Source organism: Fistularia commersonii, chromosome 2 (genome assembly GCF_037954325.1).
Source record: "Fistularia commersonii isolate RoL2024-O1a breed Wild chromosome 2, RoL_Fcom_v1.0, whole genome shotgun sequence".
NCBI classification, from domain to species: domain Eukaryota; kingdom Metazoa; phylum Chordata; class Actinopteri; order Syngnathiformes; family Fistulariidae; genus Fistularia; species Fistularia commersonii.
The window spans coordinates 19718508-19744345 of record NC_141285.1 but is presented as its reverse complement, the minus strand read 5'-3'; the positions used below and the strand labels follow the sequence as shown (position 1 = coordinate 19744345).

Genomic DNA, 25838 nt, shown 5'->3' with positions numbered 1-25838 from the left:
TCCAACTGAGACAATAATGTTGGTCAGTTCTGCGGTTCTTGCCAAGTTGACCACTGGGCACAAAGACCGAAAACACTGACTTATCCGTTCTGCCATCAAGAGTCGACAAAGCCCTTGCGACGCAGAAACCTCAGATGGATACAAACCGAACAATAACCCCCCCCCCAGCAGACATGAGGATGATGACAGTTTCGCATGACAAAACTTAATTTGTCTGCAGAGCATCGGAGTGGATTTTACTGATCTGGGTTGAGGAGGAGCCCTCAGACTGAAATAAGGTCGATTTGGTCAATAACATAGAACTTATCCCCCCCTTGTGGCGAGAAGAAGGAGTGCGCTCCATGAGCACCTCTGATGGACGGCGGTTGGTGTATAAAATAAATGTGATAATGCTACATCCCATCCACAAATGTAAAAGGCCTGTCTTTGAATAAGAGGTTGGCTCTCCTCATGAACAACAAGCCTTTTCCTTCACATAACCCCGAAATACACGGTACCATCAGTGGAAATTTTTTGTAACACACAAGTCCACACCATTGTAACAGATAGAGGGCCAACTTTAATAATACAAGTAAGTAAAAGTGTCTTTGAATATGGTATAAAAATAACTGCAGAGAATAACATAGAATTATGTTCTACATCAGACAGGAGACAGCGTTTTTGCAATTTTGAATGTGACTTTACAAGTGCAATGAAAACCATATGTGCTAAATATGTTATTGTAGTGCAATAAAATAATGTAAAGCAAAGTCAATGCACAATAAATAATAATAATAATAATAATAATAATAATAATATAGGTGTGTATATATATATATATATTGTATATTCATTCTGCACAACACTTCCCATTGCGTGACAAAGTATTTGTGACCTCAGATCATGTAAAGCAATGACATTGATTAGATTCATCCGTTTAAGCTGACATTTTATTATTCATTTGTTGTTTTTTTTTCTGTTATTGTTCATTTTCTTTTTTTTATCTCTCTGACATCATTTGTTTCAGCTGGAAGAGAAAGAGTAGCTCTTGTCCAGTAGTTAAGATGGAAAGGAACTGGAACACCGAATTCGACTCTGTGCAATGACATTTAGCATCTCAACCAGTCTGTCAGTGTCCTCACAAGTCCGGCAATGCCTCCTTTTTCTGAGAATACTGGAATTATATCAGGTACTGTAAGAGGAGAGAGAAAAAGGAAAATCCTCTCCATGGACATGCAACATCTTGTGGACAACAGACGAACAGACGGTCCCGCTCATCACCTGGCTGCGCCGAGAGCGGGTGGACGGACAATGATGATGACGATGAGATCACCCCCCCTCCCCTCCTCCATGTCCCAGAGAGAGATGGCATTGTTTTTAGCATGATGGCACAGGACTGGTCAGCCACTTGGATGCTAGTGGTTTCACCTGCAGAAGGAATAGAATGTGGAAAAAACAACAGTGAAATAAAAATGAGTACATTGGCTGGGATTTATATAACTATTTTTGAAGCATATGTCACTTGCAATGCAAACAATTCCATTTTTACATCCAAACACTAATTAATTTAAGGCAAAAATTGTCTTTTAAGTGTTTGATAAATAATTGTTATTAATACACATTTCACTTGATTTCAAGATTAAAAAAACAATTCCATGCAAATCCGCAAATCTATTCATGTCACATATTTGACCCCTTTTGATTAATAAATTGGAAGAATACATATATCAACATTCAACACTCATAAGGGTTTATGAATAGTGTCATTCATATTTTATGTATTGGCCAGTCCTCTAAAGTTATATTATTTTACAGTAAACCTATGCATAACTTCTGAACAGATGAGTCCATATTGAAGAATGTTTAAGAATATTTGATAAAGAAATAAAGACAGTTTAATTTTGTGTATTACCTGGAAGCCTTCAGAACAAGTTCTTACTCTTCTGCATGGAAAAAAAAACACATGATAATGCATTAATTTTACAATGATAATATCTCAATGGGGACATTTATAAGTAATACATGGATATATAGATAACCAATTCTGACCAACTCAAATAGTAATCAAAAAGATTATATTTTTAATCAGGACACATTTTGAGAAATAGAGAACATAAATTGCAGTATATACACCCTGAAACATAGCATTATTCTACCTTAAAACAATCCAATAGCAGTCACAATAATCTCTATTACAGTAATGGTTTAAGTTAGAGGCAGAGTACCTCTTAGGTCTATAAATACAACTGTGCGAGTGTGAATCATTAATTGTTTTACTTCATCCTCTGCAATTTACAACTGTGCCCGCCGGCCTGACAGGAGTCCCAGTCAAGTGCTCCATCATCTAAACCTGAAGTAGATGCTTTTCACTGTGTTTACTCTCCCCTTTCGCTTCTTCGAGTGCCACTGACATGTGGCTGACATTTTGTCCAGTGTGTTCTTTGGTTTAGCCTGGTTTCTACCTTTCAGTACCTCTCACCACCACTCCTCTGTCCAGGAGTTTTGGATTCAGGTCAGACGGGGTGCAGTTTTGCAGTCACCAAACTAACTCACTGTCATGAAACACTACCTTGCACCACGCATACTACCTTGCAAAGGTTTTTTGCATTAAGAATAACTTTTTTTTAATCTCTGGTATAATTCAAAGCACTTTCAGTCATTGTGAAATCCACAATAACCTTTTTTTAATCTCTGGTATAATTTCAAGCACTTGCAGTCATTGCGAAATCCACAAAAAAAGAAGTGATCAAGCTTCATTCACGTGTACATATATACGTGTGTGTATATGTGTGTGTGTGTGTGTGTGTGTGTGTGTGTGTGTGTGTGTGTGTATACATACGTTATGTATATGTATATTACATATGCTGAGATGCCCTCAGTGTTATAACTGATGCCTGCACATTTCAATGCACATGTTCAAATATGAAGCAAATTTAAAAAAAATGTTGAAAATAAGTCAATATTATGATATTTTAAATCTCACTGTAGCCTCAACTCTATGTGCATACTTTGTAAGAAATGAATAGTTTTGAGTCCCAGACCTGTAAGGAAACATATATTATGACAGATGCATACAAGGACCTCCACGAGTGTGTGCATGTGTGTGTGTGTCTGTGTGTGTGTGTGTGTGTCTGTGTGCGTGTTTGTTTGTGTCACTCAGGGATGGACTGAGCATGCGCTGTTTACACCCGCCTAAATGTCCGACTTTAAATACGAACGTGCGATTCCAAGGACTTCCGCTAGAGGACGCGGGCGCACCTAATGGTTTGTGGCAGGGCCTGAGACATTATAAAGAAGAAAAATAATATTTAGCAAAGTTTCGGTCACTCAAACTAGTCGGGCAAACCGGATGACGTGACACTTAGCTTCAATCCTAAAGGGTAAGTCTTGTGTTTCAATAAGTTATTTTGCTCTATCAAACCGCGTCCCCGACCACCATCCGTTAGTTATCAGCGACGTCAACGTTTAAAAGTATCATTAACAGGTTAGCGAAAATGGGCGCCGCTTGAGAGGCTAAAATCTCTGTCTAATTAGCATTGCTAGCGCTTTTTACCTTCTTCTTGGCCTGTAATAACTCTTGATAGGCACTGGAACGGATGAAACGGCTGTAAGAATCGCTCTTCATCAACTTGTAGATGTGTTCCTGTCGGAGGAAATGGGTAGTGACAGTACGGGGAGGGGGGGGGGGGTTGTGAAATAAAGACACTTGAAATGCAATATTCCACAGAGCAGTCTAATAGTACTCTCATATGTTGAACGAAAATGATAGAGATTTGTCTGGTATCTGACAGGTGTTTCTCGTTCAAATTTGAGTTGCAGCACAGGGATCATACATGAGAAGCAGCAAAAAAATAAAATCCCAAAGCCCCCAGCTGTATTGTTTGCCACTGTTTCACTCACCTGTGCATCCTCAAAGGCATAACGCCCGGGGTCTTTGACATTCTGGGTTGTTTTGTCATAGCTCTTTGAATCGACATTGATGGCACTGGGCGCCCCGGGGGCCAGAAACTCCTGCCAGATTTCCTGTACCCGAGTGGGAACTTCTCTGATGGGGCGCTTCTTTAGTTCCTGGACTGCTAGCCAGAACCTGCAGACCAAAGAGAACATCAATACTGTATAGCATCAGTACCACAGTTGCAAGGTCCATAGATCTGTTGACAAAGGCCTAGAAGAAGGAGATATTTGAATAACAAATATTGGTGATGAAAGTCTATAAGACTCTACTGTTGTTCAGTTTCAGATGACTGTTCATTGGCATCTCCAGATTCAACAGCTACTTTAGCTCGAAAGCAGTTTGGTTCAGGAATGAAATATTTTTAAGGAGTTTCAGTTTTTCAGTTTTAGCTGAAGTCTGAGTTGACTCGGCATATTTCATGCAGCCAATTGCCTTGGCATTTCCAAAGAGAGGCACACATTCATTTGATTTTAAGGAGAAACAGTATGAACTAAAAAAAACTTGTCATTACACTGCTGTTCACAGAGACAAAATATGTTACGTGAGGCCTGCAAGAACAAAAGGTTCAAAACATTAAAATGTTATCATCCATTTGAGCATTAACATGTGAATGAACATAGTAACAGTATTTGCGGTTGTTGTAATTTTGAGGTGCTTGTACTTATGTGCGTGTGCGTTTGAAATAATGTATAGTATTTTATAGTGCAGTGTTAAGAGCATCTTTTTTTCATTGTATCAAACACTTTAATATAACACACTGCTAAGTGGGATATACTTATATTAATAAAGATTGTCAGACATTTTGCCAAACATGGAGCATAGCAACATTAAATATATCACACTTGTTTGTAGGTAATAAAAACACTCGATTATACATAGCACAACTCAATGACATTTTCCACTTTAAGTATGTTTTGTTGGTAATACTAATGCCGTGCATTTTTTTCTAAAGCGACATTTTCAGGACATTTTCTTGGAATTGAGAGTTTTCAGTTAACAACATTTCCACATTTAATTAAGTTATGGACCAGTAATCTGTCCAACACTGCATGCTTAGAAGAGTGTGATTGCTTCAGGGAAAACCTCAGTGTTGTGCCTTTGGGACACTTAAGCAGGGTTAATTACAGAATAATGTTGCAAATTTAATTGAAGAAAGTTAAGGGTAAAAGGGTCAACTATCAATAATGCTTCTTGTTCATTGCAATATAACATACATTTAATTACATCAGACTTGAAAAGATGATAAACCGCCTTACGATTTAATGAAGCCGCTCACAGTGTCTCAGTGCAGACATGCACCGTGAGAGGGAGCACAGGAGCAATCCTGTATAACCCTGTTCAGTAATATATTCTATCAGCAGCATTAATACATGCATCTAACTGTTTTCATGCCCCTCTAAAACGCTAGTTTTCATGTTACCCTGAATAAATCATCCCTACCACCTATGTTATTGTACTCCTGAATGCAGCTGTTCATAGTTAAAAAAACAAAAAATCTTCATCCACCATCACATTAATAATAATGCTGGTCTGTTCTAAATACAGTGTCCCAGATGCTAATTAAAATATGATGTTCACCTTGTTGCTGTTGTAAATGCATACCTATATTGTACATATTGAACTGTAAACTAATAGTTGAGGTGTTACCAAACAGTGTATGAATGGTGGCTTTTTATTTCAGGTTTAAAAATTCTTCATAGCTATGGGTGAGAAAATCCTTTTGTTTTTTTCTTTTTAAGATAGGTCAGATCAGCAGGAGATTCATTATAGTCAAACTATTTTTGTTTTGTTTTGCATGCTTGCTTCAAATTTTAATGTGTGCTTGTGTGAGTGAATATCAGTTTGTGTCTGCTCACCTGAGATTCTCTGAACTGAATTCAGACTCAAGGAACTTAAGGAACTGCTCCCTCCCCACAGGGTCTTTGAGAACCTCATCAATGCCAAAAGCCCACCTCTTTACCCTCTGCTGGCCTGGTTCCTTACTGGGTAAGGACAAAACAGATAGAAAGTACCAGATGAACATATCCATATATCACCGAAGTACAGTATCCATTACAATTGCATAAAGGGTTTGGTGAAGTAGGTCAAGCTCTGCTGGCAGCCCTTTTAAATCAGCTGAGATCAGCTGATGTTCGCCAGTCCCCATTAGCCGACAACTTCATAATTTCTTTCTGTGCATGTTATTGGCTCAGCGGATTCCATTCCTTTAATCAGCCAAATGCCATTTGTAGCTTCTCATTCAAACTGTTTTTGTCAACGTTCACAGCCTGCTTTTGTTGGATGCAGCCTTGCAACCCACCACAATAGCCAACCCTCCTTCACACACTGTGTCCGTCTTAATGTCACTTGTGCTGTCATTGATGCACTGCTTTGTTTTATATCCTATAGGGCTCTTGTTGCTGCTCTCTCTTCCTTGGCCTTTTTTATTTGACCACATGGTCATGGAAGTACTTTCCTTGCCACACAGGTTTTCCAAGCAAATTGACAGCGCTACGCTGCCAAAAGAAAGCATTGCAAAGAGTAAAAAAGCTTTCCTTTTGATCCTTAATGGTCATGACCAAACCATAGTTTTTACTTTTTCTCCTGAGACCTTGTTACCCACCTTGCCTCGAGTTCCCAGAGCGTGGTGTCATCTGAGATCCAGGGGTTGGACGGATCTGGAGGCGTGAGGAAGGGGTCGTATTCAATGTACTGCTCCGTGTATCCAAGCAAACTAAGGGGACACAGAAGGTAACGGAGAACTTTTGAATGAATATCTTATATGACCGGCGGGAGGATAAGAAACATCACACATCACTATAACCTCCAGCTTCAAACATAACACTCTTAAAAGATTAACTGAGTGAGAGGGTCCCTCAAAACAGACTATTGTTATTGCAAAAGAAGAAGGTATTGCAGAACTGTAGTAATTGTGTAACCTTGTGCAGATATACTGTACAGAATCCATCAAGTGCTTGATTCATTATAGGCCCGGTATTCGGACATGAGGATAAAGAATGCTCGGTTGAATGTTGATGAAGGAAATGACAAATCGACACATTGTGTGCCTTCTAATAGCTGGCACAATTGATGCTGACGTCCACTGAAGGCATTGTCCCAGCCCAATCACTCCTCAAGGTCATTGGAGCTGTTAATTCCACACCATGTTAGGCTGTTTAAAAGCTCAATAAACAGATCGATAACTAAACTGAATAAAGACGCAGAGAACATTGCTCACCTCTCTGCCACTTTGGACATTTTCAGTCGATGTCTGTCTAATTGCAATTGCCAAAAGGTGATCTGAAACATAGCAGGGAACAATTAGCAAATATGTCTGTGTATATAAACAGTGGATTATCTTGTAAATATAGCTTTTCGTTGCATTGTCATTGTTTTCTTATTATTTTAATACATATAGTTTAAACATCAAACTGTGCTGCCTCATCCATATATGGCTTTCAGTGAGTGCTCTAAGGTAATAGAGGGCATCAAGTAATGAAGACAAGACTATATTGATTGATACATATCGATTGACTTTTAACACATGATTTACTTGAAATTATATAGTTACATTTCAGGTCTTCTCTACAGTTGCAAACATTACCCTAAAACCATCTGATAAATGAAAGGGAAAATTGGCCAAAGAAAAAAAAAATCCAGCCTAAAACCTAGACAATCACACAATATTAGACCAATCAGGTAGAATAAACAGTCTAACCTGTTCCTGTAGTTCTTCTTCTGTAGGTTGCTTGGCCTCCGGGGCAGGGGTGTGGGTTGGGCTGTGGGCGCGGATATCATTCTGCAGCCCATACACAGACTGAGACAGGAAAACATGCAATTAAAATTATAATACAACTATCGATAGTAGCGGCAACAGGGCAGCAAAGTGGCTGAAAGGCACAGATAGGAACGACAGACCTGTCCCTTCACATTTGTGCAAAGCGTTATCTGCCCTGACCTTAAATAAAAGGTGTGTCAGAGGAAAGATGCTGTGTACCTTTCTTGTTTTGTGAGGATTTTTCATTCTGGAGGACTTCTTTATGTCAACTTCCGTCGTATTCACACATCCAGGCTTTGAGAGAAAAGAGAAGACGATCTGTGTTAATTGGATTTTCTTTTTCAACTCTTATCAATTCAGGTGCTGGTTGTGCTTTGCCCTCTGGAACAACACCATGAACAGCAAGAGTGCTGTTTCGTCACCATTATATGAATTTCAGTTGTTCAAATTCAATATGCTTGGCTGAGTGTGAAGTGATTTCAAGAAGTCTCCAGGACAACGCGTTGGCTGCTGGTTAATTAAACACGCAATGTACCAATTTTAGCAAAACAAATAAACCAGTGGGAAGTCTTAGCGTCTAAGTCGGGCTGATTGAACAAGTGGTCTAATCGGGGTCTCTTCAAGAAGAACAGAGCTGACAGCGTCACTGTGAAATTTGAATTAATATTGATTACGTAGCTCCGAGGATACATAAAATTGAACTTATTTTCCAATTAAGCGTGAAGCCGTGGATTTTGGAGGAATACTGCAGAGGAGACCCTTTAAGCTCAATGAGAGACGAAATACTAATGCTCAGCAAGTGAGTATGAAAGAAGTAAAGAGCAGCTTTGAGGCTGATGTGTTGTGACAGTTATTGATGTGGCATTTTATGTGTACGACGGGGATTTTTAGCGTGTTCGCCTCTACACAATTCATCTGTCATATATAGCTCACACAGAAGTTAGGTTATCGTTGATGTGTTCATAACTGTACAATACTTTCAAATTGTATTTTTTTATTATAATTATAATATGTTATAAATATTATTCCTCTGCTGACTGAACAGACTGCCACCACCATTTTTGTGCAGATATTACTTAGTTATAATAGATGTTTTTTATATTGCTCAATTTTGCAAGAATAATTGCGATGGCGTCAGTATCATCAACGTCAGCCAGGAAAATCAGGATAACATCATTAGAAAATTCACTCACCACTGGTCTGTGCACATCCCAGAATGCTCTCTCTTGACTGTCGAGAATTTTCCTCTCAATTTTGTCTCTTTTCTTATCCACTCTGAGGAGAAAAGAACGCTCGAATGTAGCTCATTGCAACACACCAGCGGTTCATATCCTCCGCCCCATGTTTAATGTACACTTCGTCTTTGAAAATTTCGGGAAAGATGAAGCAGGTTTCATCAGGACATTACGGGGGGCTAAGGGGACATGCTCACATTCGTTCAATGCGTGTGTGATTCTTCTGGAAACCTACTTTGCTTGTGCTTCTGCTTGCATAAAAATGAACTCCCATTTCCGTGCAAAAGCTCTCTGTAGCCTTGCTAAGCTCTCCTGCAAGTAAAGAAAAAAAAAAAGGCTTTTGATAAAACATGATGAATTATTGCACAGCTGGATGACTTTATTGATAAACTCCCCAGCCTCACCCCCCAAAAAATGAATAAGTAAAAGATATCAATACTTATGCATTGGTTGTAATTTAGGTTGGGGACACTGGGGGTTCATTTTTTTATAATGCCAATTTTTTCTTGTTCTAAAATGCTATATAACCTCCAGCAAACCTCTTGCCAAACCTCAACTACTTGAAAGGTACTTTGAAAGTGCATGTAAAGCGCCCGAACCCTATAGCCATCTTTAGGACCACAAGGTTTAAGGATTAAACTGGTTGAAAATCATTAATTTATGAAAAATTGTACAAATTAACATTTCAGTAGAAAACTGCATTTTAAGATAAGAACAAGATCCTGGCACTGTATATGGACTGGGGTCCAAGATGTTAGACATGGAGTTATATTCATTATGTTGTGTTCAACAAGAATGCAAAGCCTGGTTGAGTCGTTTTTGTCTTTTTTTTTTTGTGTTTTTTTTTTGTTTTTTTGTTTTCAAGCATTGGCCAACATTTGGAATACTTTAAGCGAAATCATCTTTTTTCAAAATAATTTAAACTATGTTTTGTCTCATCTCCGCGTCCCAAAAAACCCTCCATTACATTCGGTGGTTTCAGTGAAGGAATATACTGTACAAGTGGTGCAGTAGCTCATGGGGAGGGGGAATGGCTGCAACAACATTAACAAAAGAGTAGAGCAGATGTGAGAGTGCAAACATCAAAAGACTACTTTCACTTACCGCTTCATAGTCTGCAAGCTCCAGGCGCGCTTTATTTTGCATTGTTCTTTTGCAGAGGTAAACAGCTGAGTGAGAGAGAGAGAAAGAGAGGGGGGAGCATAGAGATTTGTAATAGATGGAGCGCTGGATCTCAGCTTGGTCTTAACAGCCTCAAGTGGCCCTGTGTTAACCCATTTAATCCTCTCAACTGCACATTTAAACTGGCCTGTAAATCACAAAGGTCATTGACTGCGCATATTGTCCGAGAAATTGTTGTTCGTGTACGATACCGATCCCCTCGGGGAAAAAAACACCAAGCTGACCATTATGCAAAAGCTTCATTATTCCATTAGCCCATTTTCATTAACAGGCATTATTCATGTGAATCAATTGCTTTGGCTGAGACTCCTCTAATTCCCACAACCGTCAGGATTATTCCCGCAGCGAGCACTCCTCTCCTAGAACTCTGCAAATTGTTCCCAAAATTCGATGTTGCAGCAAACAATGAAAAGCTCAGCTCTGTTTCACCACTGTAACACTCAGTCAAGTGTTGATGCACAACAGGTGCTTGCATAACAGTTCTGCTTTCTTTCACCTTGATCAGCCTGTATCAGGGTAGGACAGGCTGAGCTGGGGAATTCAAAATGGTAAAAAAGCACATAAAAATCCATAACGGTTGCACTATAAGTGACTACGAGGGCCAAATCGGATCAATTTAAAGACAAGAGCATAATATAAAAAAAATATATTCTCACCATAGTCTGTGTTTTCTGGTTCCCAGCAGTTTGATGGCCAAAAGTACGGAGTCTGAAGGAAATACCAGGTTATTAAGACACAAACAACCAGAAAATAAATAAAGAAATAAATAACCATGTGACAATGGGGTTGTCATGCAAAGGGAACAAGCAGCATCTGTTGCAGTGAAACATTGCATTGTATAATGGGCTCAGCGTATTGTCTAAAGAACATAATCACCTTTCATTTAACAAAGAGAACACAACACCGATATGGATCCTGCCCCTCTTCGGGCAACATCATAAACATTGGCTTTGGATGAGAATTGATTCCATGGGAGAGAGAAAGCGAATGTTGTTTCCAGCACAAATATCTTTAGGGTTTGATTCACTTTGGCTAGATCTGGTCTCGACTCTTAGGGGGGCTCATTCAGTGCAAGATCTAAGAACTGTCAATGTCAGACAATTAAAAAAAAAATGATAAAAGAGTAAAGATTCTGGAGCTCGATGTAATTTGCACATCTATCCCAGTGTATAGTGGCATTAATAAAGTCTTTGGCTGCCATTTCTAGCTGGTTGGCCCATTAGTTGGTTTAAAAAAAAAAATCTAGGGCCTCCGACTCGGCTGGGCATTTTTGCAGATATTGCAATTTTCAAACTAGAGACACCTCGAAAACATGGTTGCAGGACTCAGCAAATCCTGTGTTTCAGCCAGATATAAAGACCAATGCTCTGTGAGCTTTTTTTTTTTTTTTTTTTTTTTTTTTTTTTTATGGGTAAGGAAAAGCTCTGCATGGAATACGATAAACAGCTGATAGATTGATTCATGTAAGCTTGGGTCCAGAGTCTGCAGGTTTTATCGACATCTATTGTTTCAATTTAAGAAAATCTCATTTGTTTTTGCTTCGGCAGTAGATTGAGACATCTTGCTCATGTTTTGAACATGGACTAAATAAAGTATACCCAGTGATAATATGCAAGGAGAATCTGCAGCGGCCTGTGTACACTTCCGTTAAAGGACTTTACATTGCAAACAAGCCGCAGCCCAACCTGCCAGATGCCTGTGTTGAGCCAATCATCATTCACAACAGATGTCTGTGAAAACACTGCGCCCAGCATCACACAGAGTTTGTGACTAGGCTGCGGTGTGATGAACACGATGCTGCGGGAGCTGCATTTGTGAAGTCCATTCGTGAGCAAATCCCATTAATTGTTCTGCCCCATGAGGCAATATGGGTTGTTCAATTCACATTTTGCCAAATATCTATCCAGTCATATCTCCAGTAATGAGCCTCAGGAAAACAGCAAGTTCACTTAAGTCTTTCAAACATAAAATCAATGCTAGTATAACCCTTGTTAGATTCCTGTTTGAAAGGAATATACCTGAAGCCACTTCACTGAAAATGGGGTATGACAACATTCTCTAATACAAATAACAGACACAGCATTATTGTGATAATAACAATATAGCCCTTACCTGAAACCTATAGAAAGTGCCATCATCTTTAAGAGTAAGGACATGGTCTGATATTGGGAAGAAGTATCCGTGTGCAGCCATCAGCGTTCCTAGGTGAAGAGCCTCAACTGAGAGGAAACACAATAAAACGTATATCATTGTCCTTTCTATTTACTTTTCCTGAAATTGTCTCACAGCTGTAGACTGCTTGTATGTGCAAAAGCATAGGGCAGGGTAATACAGGAAAATATGAAGACCTCAAATAATTATCAATCCTTAAAGACGTTTTCAATATCACCATAATGAAAATAATGGTATCAGGTCATTTATGCAATATGTGACCGCTCTACAAATTGTCCCATCCTATGTTATGGTGTCTGACTGGTAATCAGGTGCAACAAGAATAGCTCAGAAGTCCTAATAAGTTGTTCACAAGTATAATGCAGTGCCCCTTTCGACAGTCAGGTATGAATCCATCCCTGATGACATGGACAGAGCAAACATCATGACCCAAATTAAGGGCTGCTGCTTTAACAAACAGTCTTAAAAGCAAAGAGCGCAGCAGGAATTCTCACTGATTAGCACACCTTCAGCCATAGAGGTAGAACTCATCAGTCAAATCGTCACCTGCTGCAGAGCAGGAAACCTCCCGCACGGCCCGTGGCCGACTTAGCCTTGATTTAAAACCATCAGTTAATGAAAACATGTAATTATCATAAAGCATGTGTTTTGTCTTCTGCCCCAGTGTCTCTCAACCAGTCAGTGCCGTCAGGGATCAATCCTGCTCATTTTTACACGTTGACGGGTTCCTGTTATTACTTGTGGGAAACTGTTTATTAACGTATCACTTTGCACGTCTATTGGATTTAAAGATCGTTTACTATATGCTTTGCACAAAGCCCGGAGGAGGCTGGTTGAGAAATAAGACTAATATACTAATGAGTCAGGAGTTGCATATGTTGAAATGCTTGACACGGTCTTAAAAGGCTGAGATAGGAATTCTATAACAGTAGCTTAATAAATGCATAAAATATTTACACCTCAGTGTGTGTGTGCATTTGAGTGGCTGGGCTTCATATATAAATAATTTATGACTCATAATCCATACAACCCTGTTTACTTATAAATACATTCCCTTCCCTCATACGCTACAGTCTTCATTTTTGGCCTTTTCTGGTTCTGCGTAATCTAATCTGTTTTTCTTCTGTTTGTCATATAAAAAGCATCGATGGATTTGTCAAAGGATGCGTGCAGTTCGTTTTACATTTATTTATTTGTAATTTTTTTATCTGCAAGTTAGTCAATTTGTGAAGAAATGAGTACCGAGCGTGTCTGTATTTCAACAAAACTTTGTAGGCACGCTTCCTAGTAAGCAAGTAGCAGTATAATTTTTAGCTCTGAGACTGATGGATTTGCAGTATGTACAGTGTTGTTGATGTACATGTTTCTGGGAACCATTTGGTGTGTAGTCAGGCATGCAGCATTTGTGCATATCAGCATTCGTGGGTTCTTAGGTATTTATTCTCATGAGACTAGTGTTCGCGTGCTTCCTGACCTTTTATTTTTGTGGAGAAATCAGCTCTATTTGTGGACATTGCAAGCAAAGCAGCAGCTTTGTGTTAGTGTTAGCAACAATAGCTGTGATCGTTGGTGTTGGCCTCGGGACCCTGATTGCTAATTGGATAGCCACCAAATGGGCCATATTTGGTGACAAAATAATATGGTCCTTGTGGGCCTGGGAAGTACGGTTGGTTATTTCAGGACCTAGTTGGATAGTGCTTTAGTTCTGGGGCATTGCTCTACAAAGTACAAAATTAGCATGGACTACATGGATTACCTGCTTCTCTGGAGCCAAAGAACATACTATCTACATGAGACAAACACTGGAGACGAGTCAAGGGATATGATATAGATTGAGCCTGGAATATAAGGATTCTTCACCCTTGTTATTTTTATTTATTCACATTTTATTGTACTTTATTAATCCCTTGCAGGAAATTCCTCTCTGCATTTAGGGGTTTAGGGGTTCAGTGTCTTGCTCAACAACACTTCGACACACTAAGGGGAGCCAGGAATCGAACCAGGAATGTTTGGTTCCAAGGGCGATCGCTCAACCTCCTGCTCCACGCCGCTCCCAAAATAATAGCTACAGTGATGTTTGATTTTTATTCATGCAGTTAAAAGTAATAATTTGCAGTTTTTCATTCATCAAAGCAAACAAGTCAAAACAGATGGTCATCCACCCTGACTCTGTTTATTCAGTGTTTCTGCCACCTATGATATGTTGAAAGTGAAATTATGTAGTTGATGTTTTACTTGAAGCTAAATTGACTAATTTGTTTTCAGTAAAATAAGTAATTACTCTTTTCTTTGATTTGTCATTTTATATGGTTTTAAAAGCAAGAAACCGAATTGGACAAGAGACAATATATATTTTGGGCTCTTATATGAAGCTATAATCTTTTGTTATGTAACAGGATCTTCACAACTGAACAACCTGTGGGTGTTATAACACCAGTTAGTTTGGGATGAAATGACGAACTCTGCCGGTTATTATTCAAAGAAAAAAAATTGTTACGGGGTGGATATCAAAAGGGTGGTTTTCCTGGCCTCTGACACTAATCATTTGATCCCAGGGAATTGATTTATTAAGAGTATGGGGCAAACGTTCTCTAAATGAAAAGCAGAGATTGTACCATCACGATCAAATTGAACAGAACACTTGCTACACTAAAAAGCCTATTGTTAAAGTAAATCTTTAAGCCGACATGAGTAAACATGTTTTTTTTTTTTCCTATTATTCTGTACAACAACATTATTCAGTCTCTGTGTTCCTCACAGAGGACAATAAAATGTTCACAAAGTAAATCTGAAGATGCTATATCAGACAAAAGCAATACAGTTGAGCAATGAGGTGAATATAACATTAGCAAAGGCTGTGTTGTAGATATTCTTGGACGTCTATGAGGATCAGTTCCCGGTATCATGGGAGTCTCTGGCTTTCAGTTTACATATCGCAGGCTTTTCTGTGAGCTTTATAGAGGACTGAATCTTGGACTGGAATTAGTCAAGTTGTCAAGAGAGGCCAGCCTTGGAGTCCAGAGGGAAAACACCCTTTGATTTCATCATATTACCAGCTCTGTGCCAAAAGACCAGCAGATTGGAGGCCTGCCAGCGGAAGCGTGGGCATATTCTTCCAACTGAGCCCTATCTAAGACAGGAGAGGAGCTCCTGTATTTGGTGGAAAAATGTATATCATTGATTACCATTTACAGTATGCACCTATTGAAGACGGGATGATAATGGCTCTGTTTAAATCATCCTTGTGACTTTTCACGGGATCGGCGGAAATAATACTGACGACATCCGATAAAATCCAATTCCTAACTTAAGCCTTTCATTTGTGTGTGGAGGTAGCCATTTGCACAGAAGCGATCATAGAAGACAGGGAAAGATAACGTGAACGACCGCACAATTATTCTTGAGTCTGATGAGAAGGGAGCTGTAAGAAGGGTGGAGGGAAAAAGAACGGCATATTATACAAAATGAATGCACCCTATTCATTTTGTTCTGACGAGCCACGTGTCCTCCCCCAGAGATCATTTTACCCATTCCGTGTTATTCCCGTGGCTGCTCTTTCATATGCAGTTCACACCCTTTACAAAACACAGGTGCATGGCTAACTTGCCTCTGCTCTGTTGATGCTCAGCTCCAATCTGCTTAATCATCTTAATATGTCCAAAGTTAGATTATGTTATCGCATCCCAGTTCGAGAGGTGCTTTTCATTTATGTTAAATGTTTCACAAGCCTCATGTAGGTATTTCAGAACTAAGCCAAGAACATGCATATGCATAAATTCGTAGTTCTAAGTTCTTAAGATAAGTTCTAAAATCTTAAAACTGGGCGGGGATGTTGATAATTTGAATTGTTAATATGATACATTTATCTATAAATTATACATCATCATCATATACATTAATCACCAAAGTGGTGTACAATTAAGATAAACAATAAGTCTATCAATCACTCAAAAGCACAGATATCATCAAGTGAACACCATTTAAATTAAAATCCCATTAAAATTCGTATAAGAAAATTCAAGCGTTTGTAATTTGGGGTGGCTTGGAGCAGGAGGTAGAGCAATTGTTTTTAGAACCGAACATTCGTGGTTCGATCCCCGGCTCCTCCTAGTGTGTCGAACCTGTAACTGCTCCTCTGGTGCTGGTTTACGGCAGCCTACTGGTCATGGTTCATCCATAACGGGTTAATCGCAGAGAATGATTTTCCACACGGGGATTAATAAAGATGAAATTATTATTAAGAATTTCATAAATATAAACACCTATTATATAAATAGTGTGTTACAATGTGTATATTTATATAGAATCCTATAGATATTATTACTCTGGCATAAATATATCATGTTTCGTTTGCCCAAACCTTTGCTTTAATTACATTACAGAATGGTTATTGATTGTCATGCAGAGGTTTTGATTTCTGGCACGTCAGAGGTCTTCAGGTTGTGCTGCAGACCCATGAAGAAGGAGATCCCTCTGCAAAGCTAACCTATACTGCACAGTATGGGTAACTGCGAGTGAACTCCTGTGTAATACATTAATCCAATGAACCTGGGATGTTTGCATTCAGCATTTTTCATTAGCAGGCATGTAATTTAGTGGCATAGTGAAACTTCGCTTCGGCTCAACGTGACAAATCCAGATATTATGTGGCGGTTAAGTTGCATTTTCCTGGATGGCCTCGCATTTAGCCAATCTTTATTGCATGGCTATACGTTCTTGCATTAACTGAGTTTTTTTCCTTTCACAGTTTTGTGAGATTGTATTAGGGTCATGCTAAATAAGCCCTGGGCCTCTCTGAGTTACCATGCAAACAGTAATATTAAGACAAAAAAAGTGAAACTGAAAAAGCCTCATGCACGAGGAGTGAAGAAATTCAAGTCCAGTTGCCAAGACAAGAAGATTTCAAGAAGCATTCACCATGACCTGGATGACAGAGAACCTCCACAGATATGTGAAAATACATTTTTTTTGTGAAATAATTTTACTGATTTCATGTACTTTTTTGTCTTTGTTTACCTCCAATACTTATCTTAGTATATGATATCAGTACTGATATCACGTACTGATATCAGTGGAAATAGTACTGTTGATCGCAGGTGCATTTATATTACATTTAGTTCACAAAAAATATAAAAATGTATTGTGTTAGGAATGTTTCAGAGATATACCTTATCAGAATCTTGAGTTTTTGCCAACCTTTGGCTTTGAATCCGTATTTACCATATCAGTGTTTCTTGTGTATGAGCTTGTCTAAAATACGTACCTATTTAGAGTAATGAATGATGCATGAGCATGGTACAATGAAAGCTGTTAAATCCAAATGTCCATACGAGGAAAAACACAATAACACTTGGTGAATACTAATGATTTGTTGCAGTCTGATGTGGAGGGAATGTGACGTAAACTATCTCCCAAATGATGTCTGCAACTTTAAAGAAAAACTTTGCCCGACAGTTATTTTCTTCACTTATAATGCCGTGTATGAAAATAGGATTGCAGACTGCAGGGACTTTAAAATAGGATGATGTGAGTTCATCTGGAGTGCATCAGTAATCATCTGCAGCATTTATTTAAGAAAGGGGGAAAAGACAAAAAAACATAAATCCCCATTCCACTTTGATATAAGCCCATCTTCCTTTGCATAAAAATCACGCCCTCTTTGTTTGATGAGAGCAACAATTTACAATTCAGTGTGCAGCTTTCCCGAGCCTTTTCCATGTGAGGATCTGAGTTGAAGCTACTTGGTTCAGTGCACCATTCTGTTCATCACAAGGCACTTTGTAGCTTATTCCGTGTTTGCAAAGAAATTGACATGAAGTGCCCTAATTGAGGATGGAGCGAGAGTTGTTTGTTTGTTTTAAGAAATTGTAACGGAACACATTTCCTGTTGTTGGTATTTTTTTATCAAAAGGTAGCAGAAAGGTGACAGTATAAGAAAGATAGAAAAGAAAGGGTATAAATTGTATAAAATGACTGCATTCTAAAGTTAGCTTAATGGGAATATATTAACCAATGTCCTGTCTACATTGAGATACAAATAATTTCGGCGTTTTTAATATTTAAAAGCTATTATCCAGGAAAAATACCACCTGTCTTCAAGGTTTCCAAGACAGAAACTCAGTCTCCTATTTCAAATCCCTTTTCAACTCATGTTTCATTCACTCATTCATTCATTCATTATCTATAATGCTTATCCTGCACAAAGTAGCCTATCCCAGCTGTGCCGTCTCTCTTTTCAGCTCTTACATTTGTTATATGGCTCTTTCTTTTTGATGGTATCTGTTCTTGATTGATCTTTATTTTAAGCCATGATTCATTTTTCTTTTCCTATCATTTTACTTTTTTGTTGCCTTTGAGGCACACTGTTGTACTTTTAAAGGCTTGTAAATAGAATCATTATTACTATTATTGCTAAAATGGGAAAGACAGTTTAAGGCACAGGTTCAGTTGGCTTAGGCGAAAGGACACTTCAGTCAGAAGCGTGATTAGATATACTGCAGGGTATCTTCTTTCAAACACAAGTCTTTAGCTAGCTTCCTAGGACACAAAGATGATTGTCTTTGGGGAAGAAAAAAGAAGGAAAAAATCGTACTGAAGTTCACGATCCTAAATGATGCAATTTAGAGTAAAATATGGTTTTCTTTTTCTCCTTTCAACTGTTCCCTTCAGGGGTCGCCAGAGCGAATCAACCTTCTCCATCCAACCCTATTCCCTGTGTCCTCCTCTCTCACACCAACTACCTTTAAATCCTCTCACTACGTCCATAAATCTTTTCTTTGGTCTTCCTCTAGACTAGACCTCCTGCCCGGCAGCTCCAATTCCAGCATCCATCTACCAATATATTCACTACCCCCCTGCTGTACATGACTGAACCATCTCAGTCTGGCTTCTCTGACCTCTCCAAAACATCTAACTTGCTGTTCCTCTGATAGACTCATTCCTGATCTTATGAATCCTCATCACTCCCAAAGAGAACCTTAGCATCTTCATTTCTGCAACCTCTAGCTCTGCCTCCTCCCTTTTTGTCATTATTACCACAGTACCCCTGACACTTTACTCCACCAATTCTAACCTGCTTGAACCTGTTTTCCCCACACTCCGCTGCTCTGGACCGTTGACCCCAAGTACCCGAAATCCTCCAACTTCTTGATCTCCACTCCTTGTAGCCTCACCATTCCGCCCGGGTTCCTCTCATTCACACACATATACTCTGTCTTGCTGTGACTAACATTCATTCCTCTCCTTTCCAGCGCATACCTCTACCTAGATTTTCCTTAACCTGTTCTCTGCTCTCACTACAGATCACAATGTCATCTGCAAACATCATGGTCCATGGAGATTCCTTTCTAATCTCATCTCTCAGCCTGTCCATCACCACTGCAAACAAGAAGAGCACAAAGCTGATCCCTGATGGATCCCATTTCCCCCTTGATCTTCTCTGTTACCCCTACAGCACACTGCACCACTGTCTCACAGCTAGCATACATGTCCTGCACCAGCCTAACATACTTCTCTGCCACTCCAGATTTCTTCATATAATACCAGAGTTCCTCTCTTGGCACCCTTTGCACCTCTCTCATATGCTTTTTTCTAGGTCTGCAAAAACACAATGCACATCCCTCTGGCCTTCTCTGTACTTCCATATTAGTATTCTCAAAGCAAATACTGCATCTGTAGGACTCCTTCTAGGCATGTAACCATACTGCTGTTCACAAATGCTGACTTCTGCTCTCAGTCTAGTTTCCATTACTCCTTCCCATAACTTCATTGTATGGCTCATCTGGGGATATTCTGCATCCAACTCATGCCAGAACTTATCCTTCTCCTCTAACACACATTCCACCTGCGGGGAATAGCCCCTAACAACATTGAGCATCACACCTTGAACTTCCAACTTCAGACTCAGAAGTCTATCTGACATTCTTTTCACTTCCAGAATTTTCCTAACAAACTCCTCCTTCAAGATAACTCCTACTCCATTTCTCTTCTTGTCAGTACAATGATAGTACAACTTAAAACCTGCTCCTAAGCTTCTAGCCTTACTACCTTTCCACCTGGTCTCCTGGACATAAAGTATATCCACCATCCTTCTCTGCATCATGTCGACCAACTTTCTATATTTTCCTGTCATAGTCCCGATATTCAAAGTCCCTACTCTCAGTCCCAGACTCTTGCCTTTCCTCTTCTCTCTGCCTCTGAACACACCTTCCTCCTCAATTTTTTCATCAGAGGGTAGCCAGCGAGGATGTTTAATGGAAGAAAGTGGCCAGTTTCTGTGTTCTATTTTTATCAACTTAGCCACCTTGGAGTCATTTTATGAGCGAGAGGGGGATCAGAGCACGCTCTTGCTGCTCTCTTAAGCATGTCTGGTGCTACACTTAAACATACACTCAAATAAAATTTGAATAGGCAGACAAAAGGGAGAATAGTAATAAAATGTTGTTGCTCGAGCCCAAGGATACAGAGGCAACCTGAGGCTCATAAATGCAATAACAATACATGCAGGCTGGTGATAGACTAATTGCTCATGAACTTAACATAAAAGTTTCAGAAGAAAATACTCATATATATCTTTACTCCTCTCTCATCCTGGACAGAAATCCACCAGAAAGCCTCCAAGTAAACATAAGCAAGGTCTTGACATAGTGGTTATTGAGGAAAACACTAGAGTTGTTTTTTTAGACCCTGAACAGTTTATCCTCAGATAAATACATGATCTCAGCCCAAATGAAAACCAAACAAATCCATATTTTATATGTAAATGTCTAATTGGTTTGATATGTATTTATTCCAAGTAAGCGCCAAGCAAATTATGTTGAGCTCAATGTCAATGTCAGGGCATTCAACCATTTGATTTAGAAGACTGATGTGGATATGCTTTTTTTTTGTATTCCTTGCTTGGTTGTTTGTTCTAAGATTTGTGGGTAAATGACCCAAACTATCAAGTCTAACAAATGTCCAAATATTGAACGAAATCCATGCCCAATTAATATTTAATGCACGTTTCACTTCTTTATGGGTTTTAAATGTTCTATTCAGCAGTTTCATGTGTCTGGAAATCATTTCAAGTATGGAGCCAGCCAGAAGCAGCTCAAATACCATGGTTAATCAATATCAGATTTAATTTATTTTTTATTTTTTTGCATCTAAATATGGTCTCTGTATCTGCTCTGTTCGATGCTATTTACCAAGGAATGGCCTCATGAGTCACCCAAACATTCTTATCTTAAGAATCTGTTTTAAGCAGTTGACTGTTACCTTGATCTTCAATGTCCAGATTCTTGATCATCCACTGTACAATTTCAGAACCTGCAATGAGAGGAAGCTCATTAATGCGAATCACTGCACTTGGAATGTCGAAACATCTCTCTGCATATGGATGCAAATAATGACAAAAAAAAAAGCCACTCTTAGCCCCGCCCACCCTCCTTCATCATCGCAGCGCATATGAATTCCACTCGCCTTGCACAGTGTGGGTGGGTAATTGGCCATCCATTATCAATTTTTGTTTTTCCCTGACACCCTCTTGAAACCCGCTCTCCTTGGCTGTAATCCATTAATTTAAATGACCGGCAATATAATGGCATAATGAAGCATCACTGTATATAACAACACAATTTGATTCACTCCATGTCGAGTGCAAATATTACATTGACGTGGATATCAAGTACAGTCACAGATAAACAACATTTGTTGCCCAAAAAGCCATATCAGATGGAACCGGGAGCAATCAAAAGTGTGTTTTGACTCACGTCAATTTGGGGGGCAGGACTGATTGTAAAGTATAGCTGAGGTTACATTTATTTTGCGAAGCATCCAGGTTCTCTGCCGACCTGAGGGCCAACTATGGCATTATTTCCATTTTGAGAAAAGGTCTTGGGTGACTTGTTTATCACTCTTTGTCGTTTTATAGAGCACACACGGAAGCCATTGTGGCATGAATGCCATTTTTCCTATTCATCCTCCCTTTGCGAGAATGCAAGTGAATCACTTTCACATATTCAGACAAACACAGCAGCGCCCTTTGCCACCCCCTAGGCATTTTCACACCTTAACATGTGACTCTGTCATTTTGGCTAAATATATATTTTCTAAGCTGTTATTACTGTTTTATGCTGACAGCTGAAGGTGTGTTGATGAAAGGAGAGCCACAAAGGACGGAAGGAAGTGTGAATGCAGCACATGAGGGAATTCATGCAGTGAGTCAGTCGGTCCCTGTGGCTGTCGCTATGTCCATCATATCTGTCTGTCTGAGTTCTGTCTCTTTGCCTCACTCCGCTTAACCCCACTCCTTTTTCCGGTGCCCCTATAACCAGATTACATTTTCCATGGATTAACACCATTAACATAGCCCTGTTTTCACACTCCTCAGAGGTGACCCACTTTCCAAGAGCGAGCTTAAATTAAACCTATATGGTAATCCTCTAACAAGACTGTTCCCCTAAAATGATAAATATCGTGTCCATGCATTGTGCACGTCTGTGTGAGTGCGCACGTACATCTGCACGTATGTGAGTGGAGGAGCAGGTGGATGACAATTATGAATGTTATGAGAGGATAACGTCAGGCATTAGTGAACTTGAAATGGCAAAACATTTGGCAGCAAAAAGTACCAAGAGCAAAGATGGTTGTGTAAGTGTGTGTGCATATGCGTGTGCACATGCACAACATGTCATTGTCACATATATCAAATTAACTTGAAATTAGTTAAATTAATTTGAAATCAATTTTGCTGTCTTCTGCGCCTCAGGGCTAACAAATAGATCAAACACAAATAAAATAACATCAAAAAAAGAATCGTGGGTAGAAATTTAAAAGCCAATACTTCTCAGTTTACTTTCAGGATTACAAAAAACAAGTGCATCCAAAACTTACTTTCACAAAGTCACACAATGACAGGAGAAATGGCCTTTTGAATAGCCTTCGATCTGCCAAGCTATTTATAAAAGTAATTTTTTTTTTTGGATGCTACCCATCCAAAATGTCACAAAGAATTTTTTTTTTTTTAAATCTTTTTTCACACACACACATGTTCTGACATGCAACCAGACAGAACGCTGGGCACTGAAGGTTCAGTAATAAAGTGTGACTTTGGTTTATGTCCCCGTTGTAATTAGCTATCCATCTTTTTAAATGTCAATCATAGAACTTTTAATAAGTGTCAATCACAGAGCCTTTAATAAGTCTAAATAAATGTGTAACCATGCCCCAGCTGCCCTACATAGTATGCCGAGAATGTGTTTATCACTCCTCTCCTTCCTTTCCTTTTGGCTCTTCCCCCTCAGGGGTCGCCACGGCAAATCATCTGCCTCCGTCCAACCCTCCCCTCTGCATCCTCTCCTGTAGCACCAACTAACTTCATGTCCTCTTTTCACTTCATCCATAAATCTCCCCTTCGGTTTTCCTCTAGGCCTCCTGCCGGCATTTCCAGCATCAGCCTCCCTCTACTCAAATATTCAATATCCCTCCTCTCTACGTGTCCACACCATTTCATTCTGGCCTCTCAGACTTCATCTCCAAAACACGTACTGTCGTTCCCTCGCGCTCCAAAAGAAAATCTAAACATCGTCATCTGCACTTCTTCCATCTTTATTCTTCAGCATCACTATCTCCAAACCAGACATTGCCGGTCTCACCAGCGTCTCGTGTGCATTTTCTCTCATTACTGCCGTTCCTTTTCTGTCAAGAGTTACACCTGACGCCTTTTCTCCGCACGTTTGCACGCTTGCATGCGTACCTTCAATGCTGAGAATGTGTTCCTCGGATCTGCACCCAAATCATAAAGGCTCGCTAGCTGCCGTTAATTTGAAAATGATCTGTGTGTGTGGGCTCATGTTGGCTCTCGAGTCTAACGTTTCAGACATCCATGTCCGCACACATGATGACTCACTGGTTTTGACAAGTTAAACATTTTTTGAAATTATTAACCAGCTCTGACATTGGAAATGTTATATTTACTGGAGCACACTCTCAAAGAAGAACACTGTTGGTACATTAAGGGTTTGGAAATACTATTTGAATTGTGGTAGTAAGCATACACACGGGCCTACTGCTACCAAACTAGCCACAATAGCAGGATTTTATAATTATATCATCAGTTCAGATATTTGATACTTGTTTCATCTGTAGCTATAGAGGGGATAAGCACAGTAACTCTTTTACAATAACTGTTATTGCACTCAATGATGGATTCTTACATGTTTAGTTGCAAAGCCCAAAAAGCTAATATGGGTCTCTTGACATTCTCTCACTGCCATTCTGGGGGAGAGAAAAAAATGCTAAGCAGGCAGATCTCTAAGTACTTTAGTGTTTTGTTTGGCAAGAACAGAGTACTAGCTGGGTACTTGGTGGGTGGAAGCCAAGTGGAGAGGACAAGAAAGCAGAGAACAGGAGCAGGGAACAAAAGAGAACAGAGATAAGAGCCTTACCTGAAAAAACACTTGGGATCTTGGTTAGAAAACTTTTCACCGTTCGGATCGGGATGCCATTTTTCTCATCTTGCATGCGTGCTATTACCTCCTCCATCTGGAAAATCGGGTTGGGAGGGGACAGAGAGAAAAAAGTTAAGTCTCATAGACTTAGGAGCTTTTGAGTGTCAGTATGTGTCGGGATCGTAAGTCACAGTTGTGCCACTAGAAAGCCACGCAGATGACACCTGATTCCTGCTTCCACAGAGGAGCATGAAGACTGCTGATCACCGCTGCCAAAGTGTAGCTATCATGCTGATAAATCTCTCATTTCTGTTATTTATCAGATTAATTGCCAGGAAGGTGAATATGGCAACAGCTACTCAGTGTCGGAAATCAAACAATGTGGTTTCTAGTTAGTATTTATTATGTTTGTATCTGAAACCACAAACAGAAAGGAATTTAATTAAATTTTTCCTCTTCAAATTCTTTCAAAACACAAATTCTGTTATCTTTCGCTCGCGTTTCGATTGACCGAGTCACAGATTTGAATTAAAAATGATGGGATGAAACACAAGGGGGAGTAGGCGCAGACAAATGCGTATGCGCACACATTTTCACACGTCACTGCAACTGAAATGTTCTGGGAATTGTCTCAAGGGTCCTGGGAAGGCAACACAAGGTACCCATGTTTCCGTGTTTCCAAGAACATACAGCAGGGAGCTTAGCACAAAGCAGCACCAGACCTTGTTACATCAGCTGCATAAGATACAACATACATAGATGGATGGTTATTGAGAGAGAGAGCGAGAGGGACAGAGAGGCTAAGTATCTCAGACGCTTGCTTATAGCATTACTAGAAAAATGAAGTCAAGGGTACGAGGTCTCTGGTGAAAGAATTGAGTTAGGTGGAAGAAAAATATACGACTTTGCTCACAAGCAGTTCACTTTGATTTAAGGAAACCTCACTGAGCCCTTAGGGGCTTTAGCTTGAAGTGCATGGAGTGTTTTTACTTGTACAACTCTTATTGTAATAAAAGTTGAAGACATGATATTCATTTAAAAATCACAAAATTGTGATAAATCTATAAAGTTAGTGAGGCATCACCATTCTATTGTGGAGCTACAATTAAATATTAAATGGAAAAAGA

General features: G+C 39.4%; 1 protein-coding gene across 2 annotated transcripts in view; it reads right to left on the bottom strand.

Moving 5' to 3' along the window:
- Positions 1 to 539: 539 nt before the first annotated feature.
- Positions 540 to 25838, bottom strand: part of rgs7a (regulator of G protein signaling 7a) — a 52754-nt gene continuing 27455 nt past the window's right edge. For both annotated transcript variants that reach the window (XM_086171899.1, XM_086171908.1), the window contains 16 exons: positions 24709 to 24805; positions 21539 to 21589; positions 12221 to 12327; positions 10765 to 10816; positions 10031 to 10095; positions 9162 to 9238; positions 8885 to 8966; positions 7911 to 7985; positions 7632 to 7730; positions 7152 to 7213; positions 6537 to 6647; positions 5791 to 5916; positions 3880 to 4066; positions 3533 to 3622; positions 1892 to 1922; positions 540 to 1407 (listed from right to left, as the gene is read on the bottom strand). In XM_086171899.1, the coding sequence (XP_086028025.1) occupies positions 1902 to 1922; positions 3533 to 3622; positions 3880 to 4066; positions 5791 to 5916; positions 6537 to 6647; positions 7152 to 7213; positions 7632 to 7730; positions 7911 to 7985; positions 8885 to 8966; positions 9162 to 9238; positions 10031 to 10095; positions 10765 to 10816; positions 12221 to 12327; positions 21539 to 21589; positions 24709 to 24805 (1302 nt within the window). In that variant the 3' untranslated portion in view covers positions 540 to 1407; positions 1892 to 1901. The remainder of the gene's footprint in view (positions 1408 to 1891; positions 1923 to 3532; positions 3623 to 3879; positions 4067 to 5790; positions 5917 to 6536; positions 6648 to 7151; positions 7214 to 7631; positions 7731 to 7910; positions 7986 to 8884; positions 8967 to 9161; positions 9239 to 10030; positions 10096 to 10764; positions 10817 to 12220; positions 12328 to 21538; positions 21590 to 24708; positions 24806 to 25838) is intronic.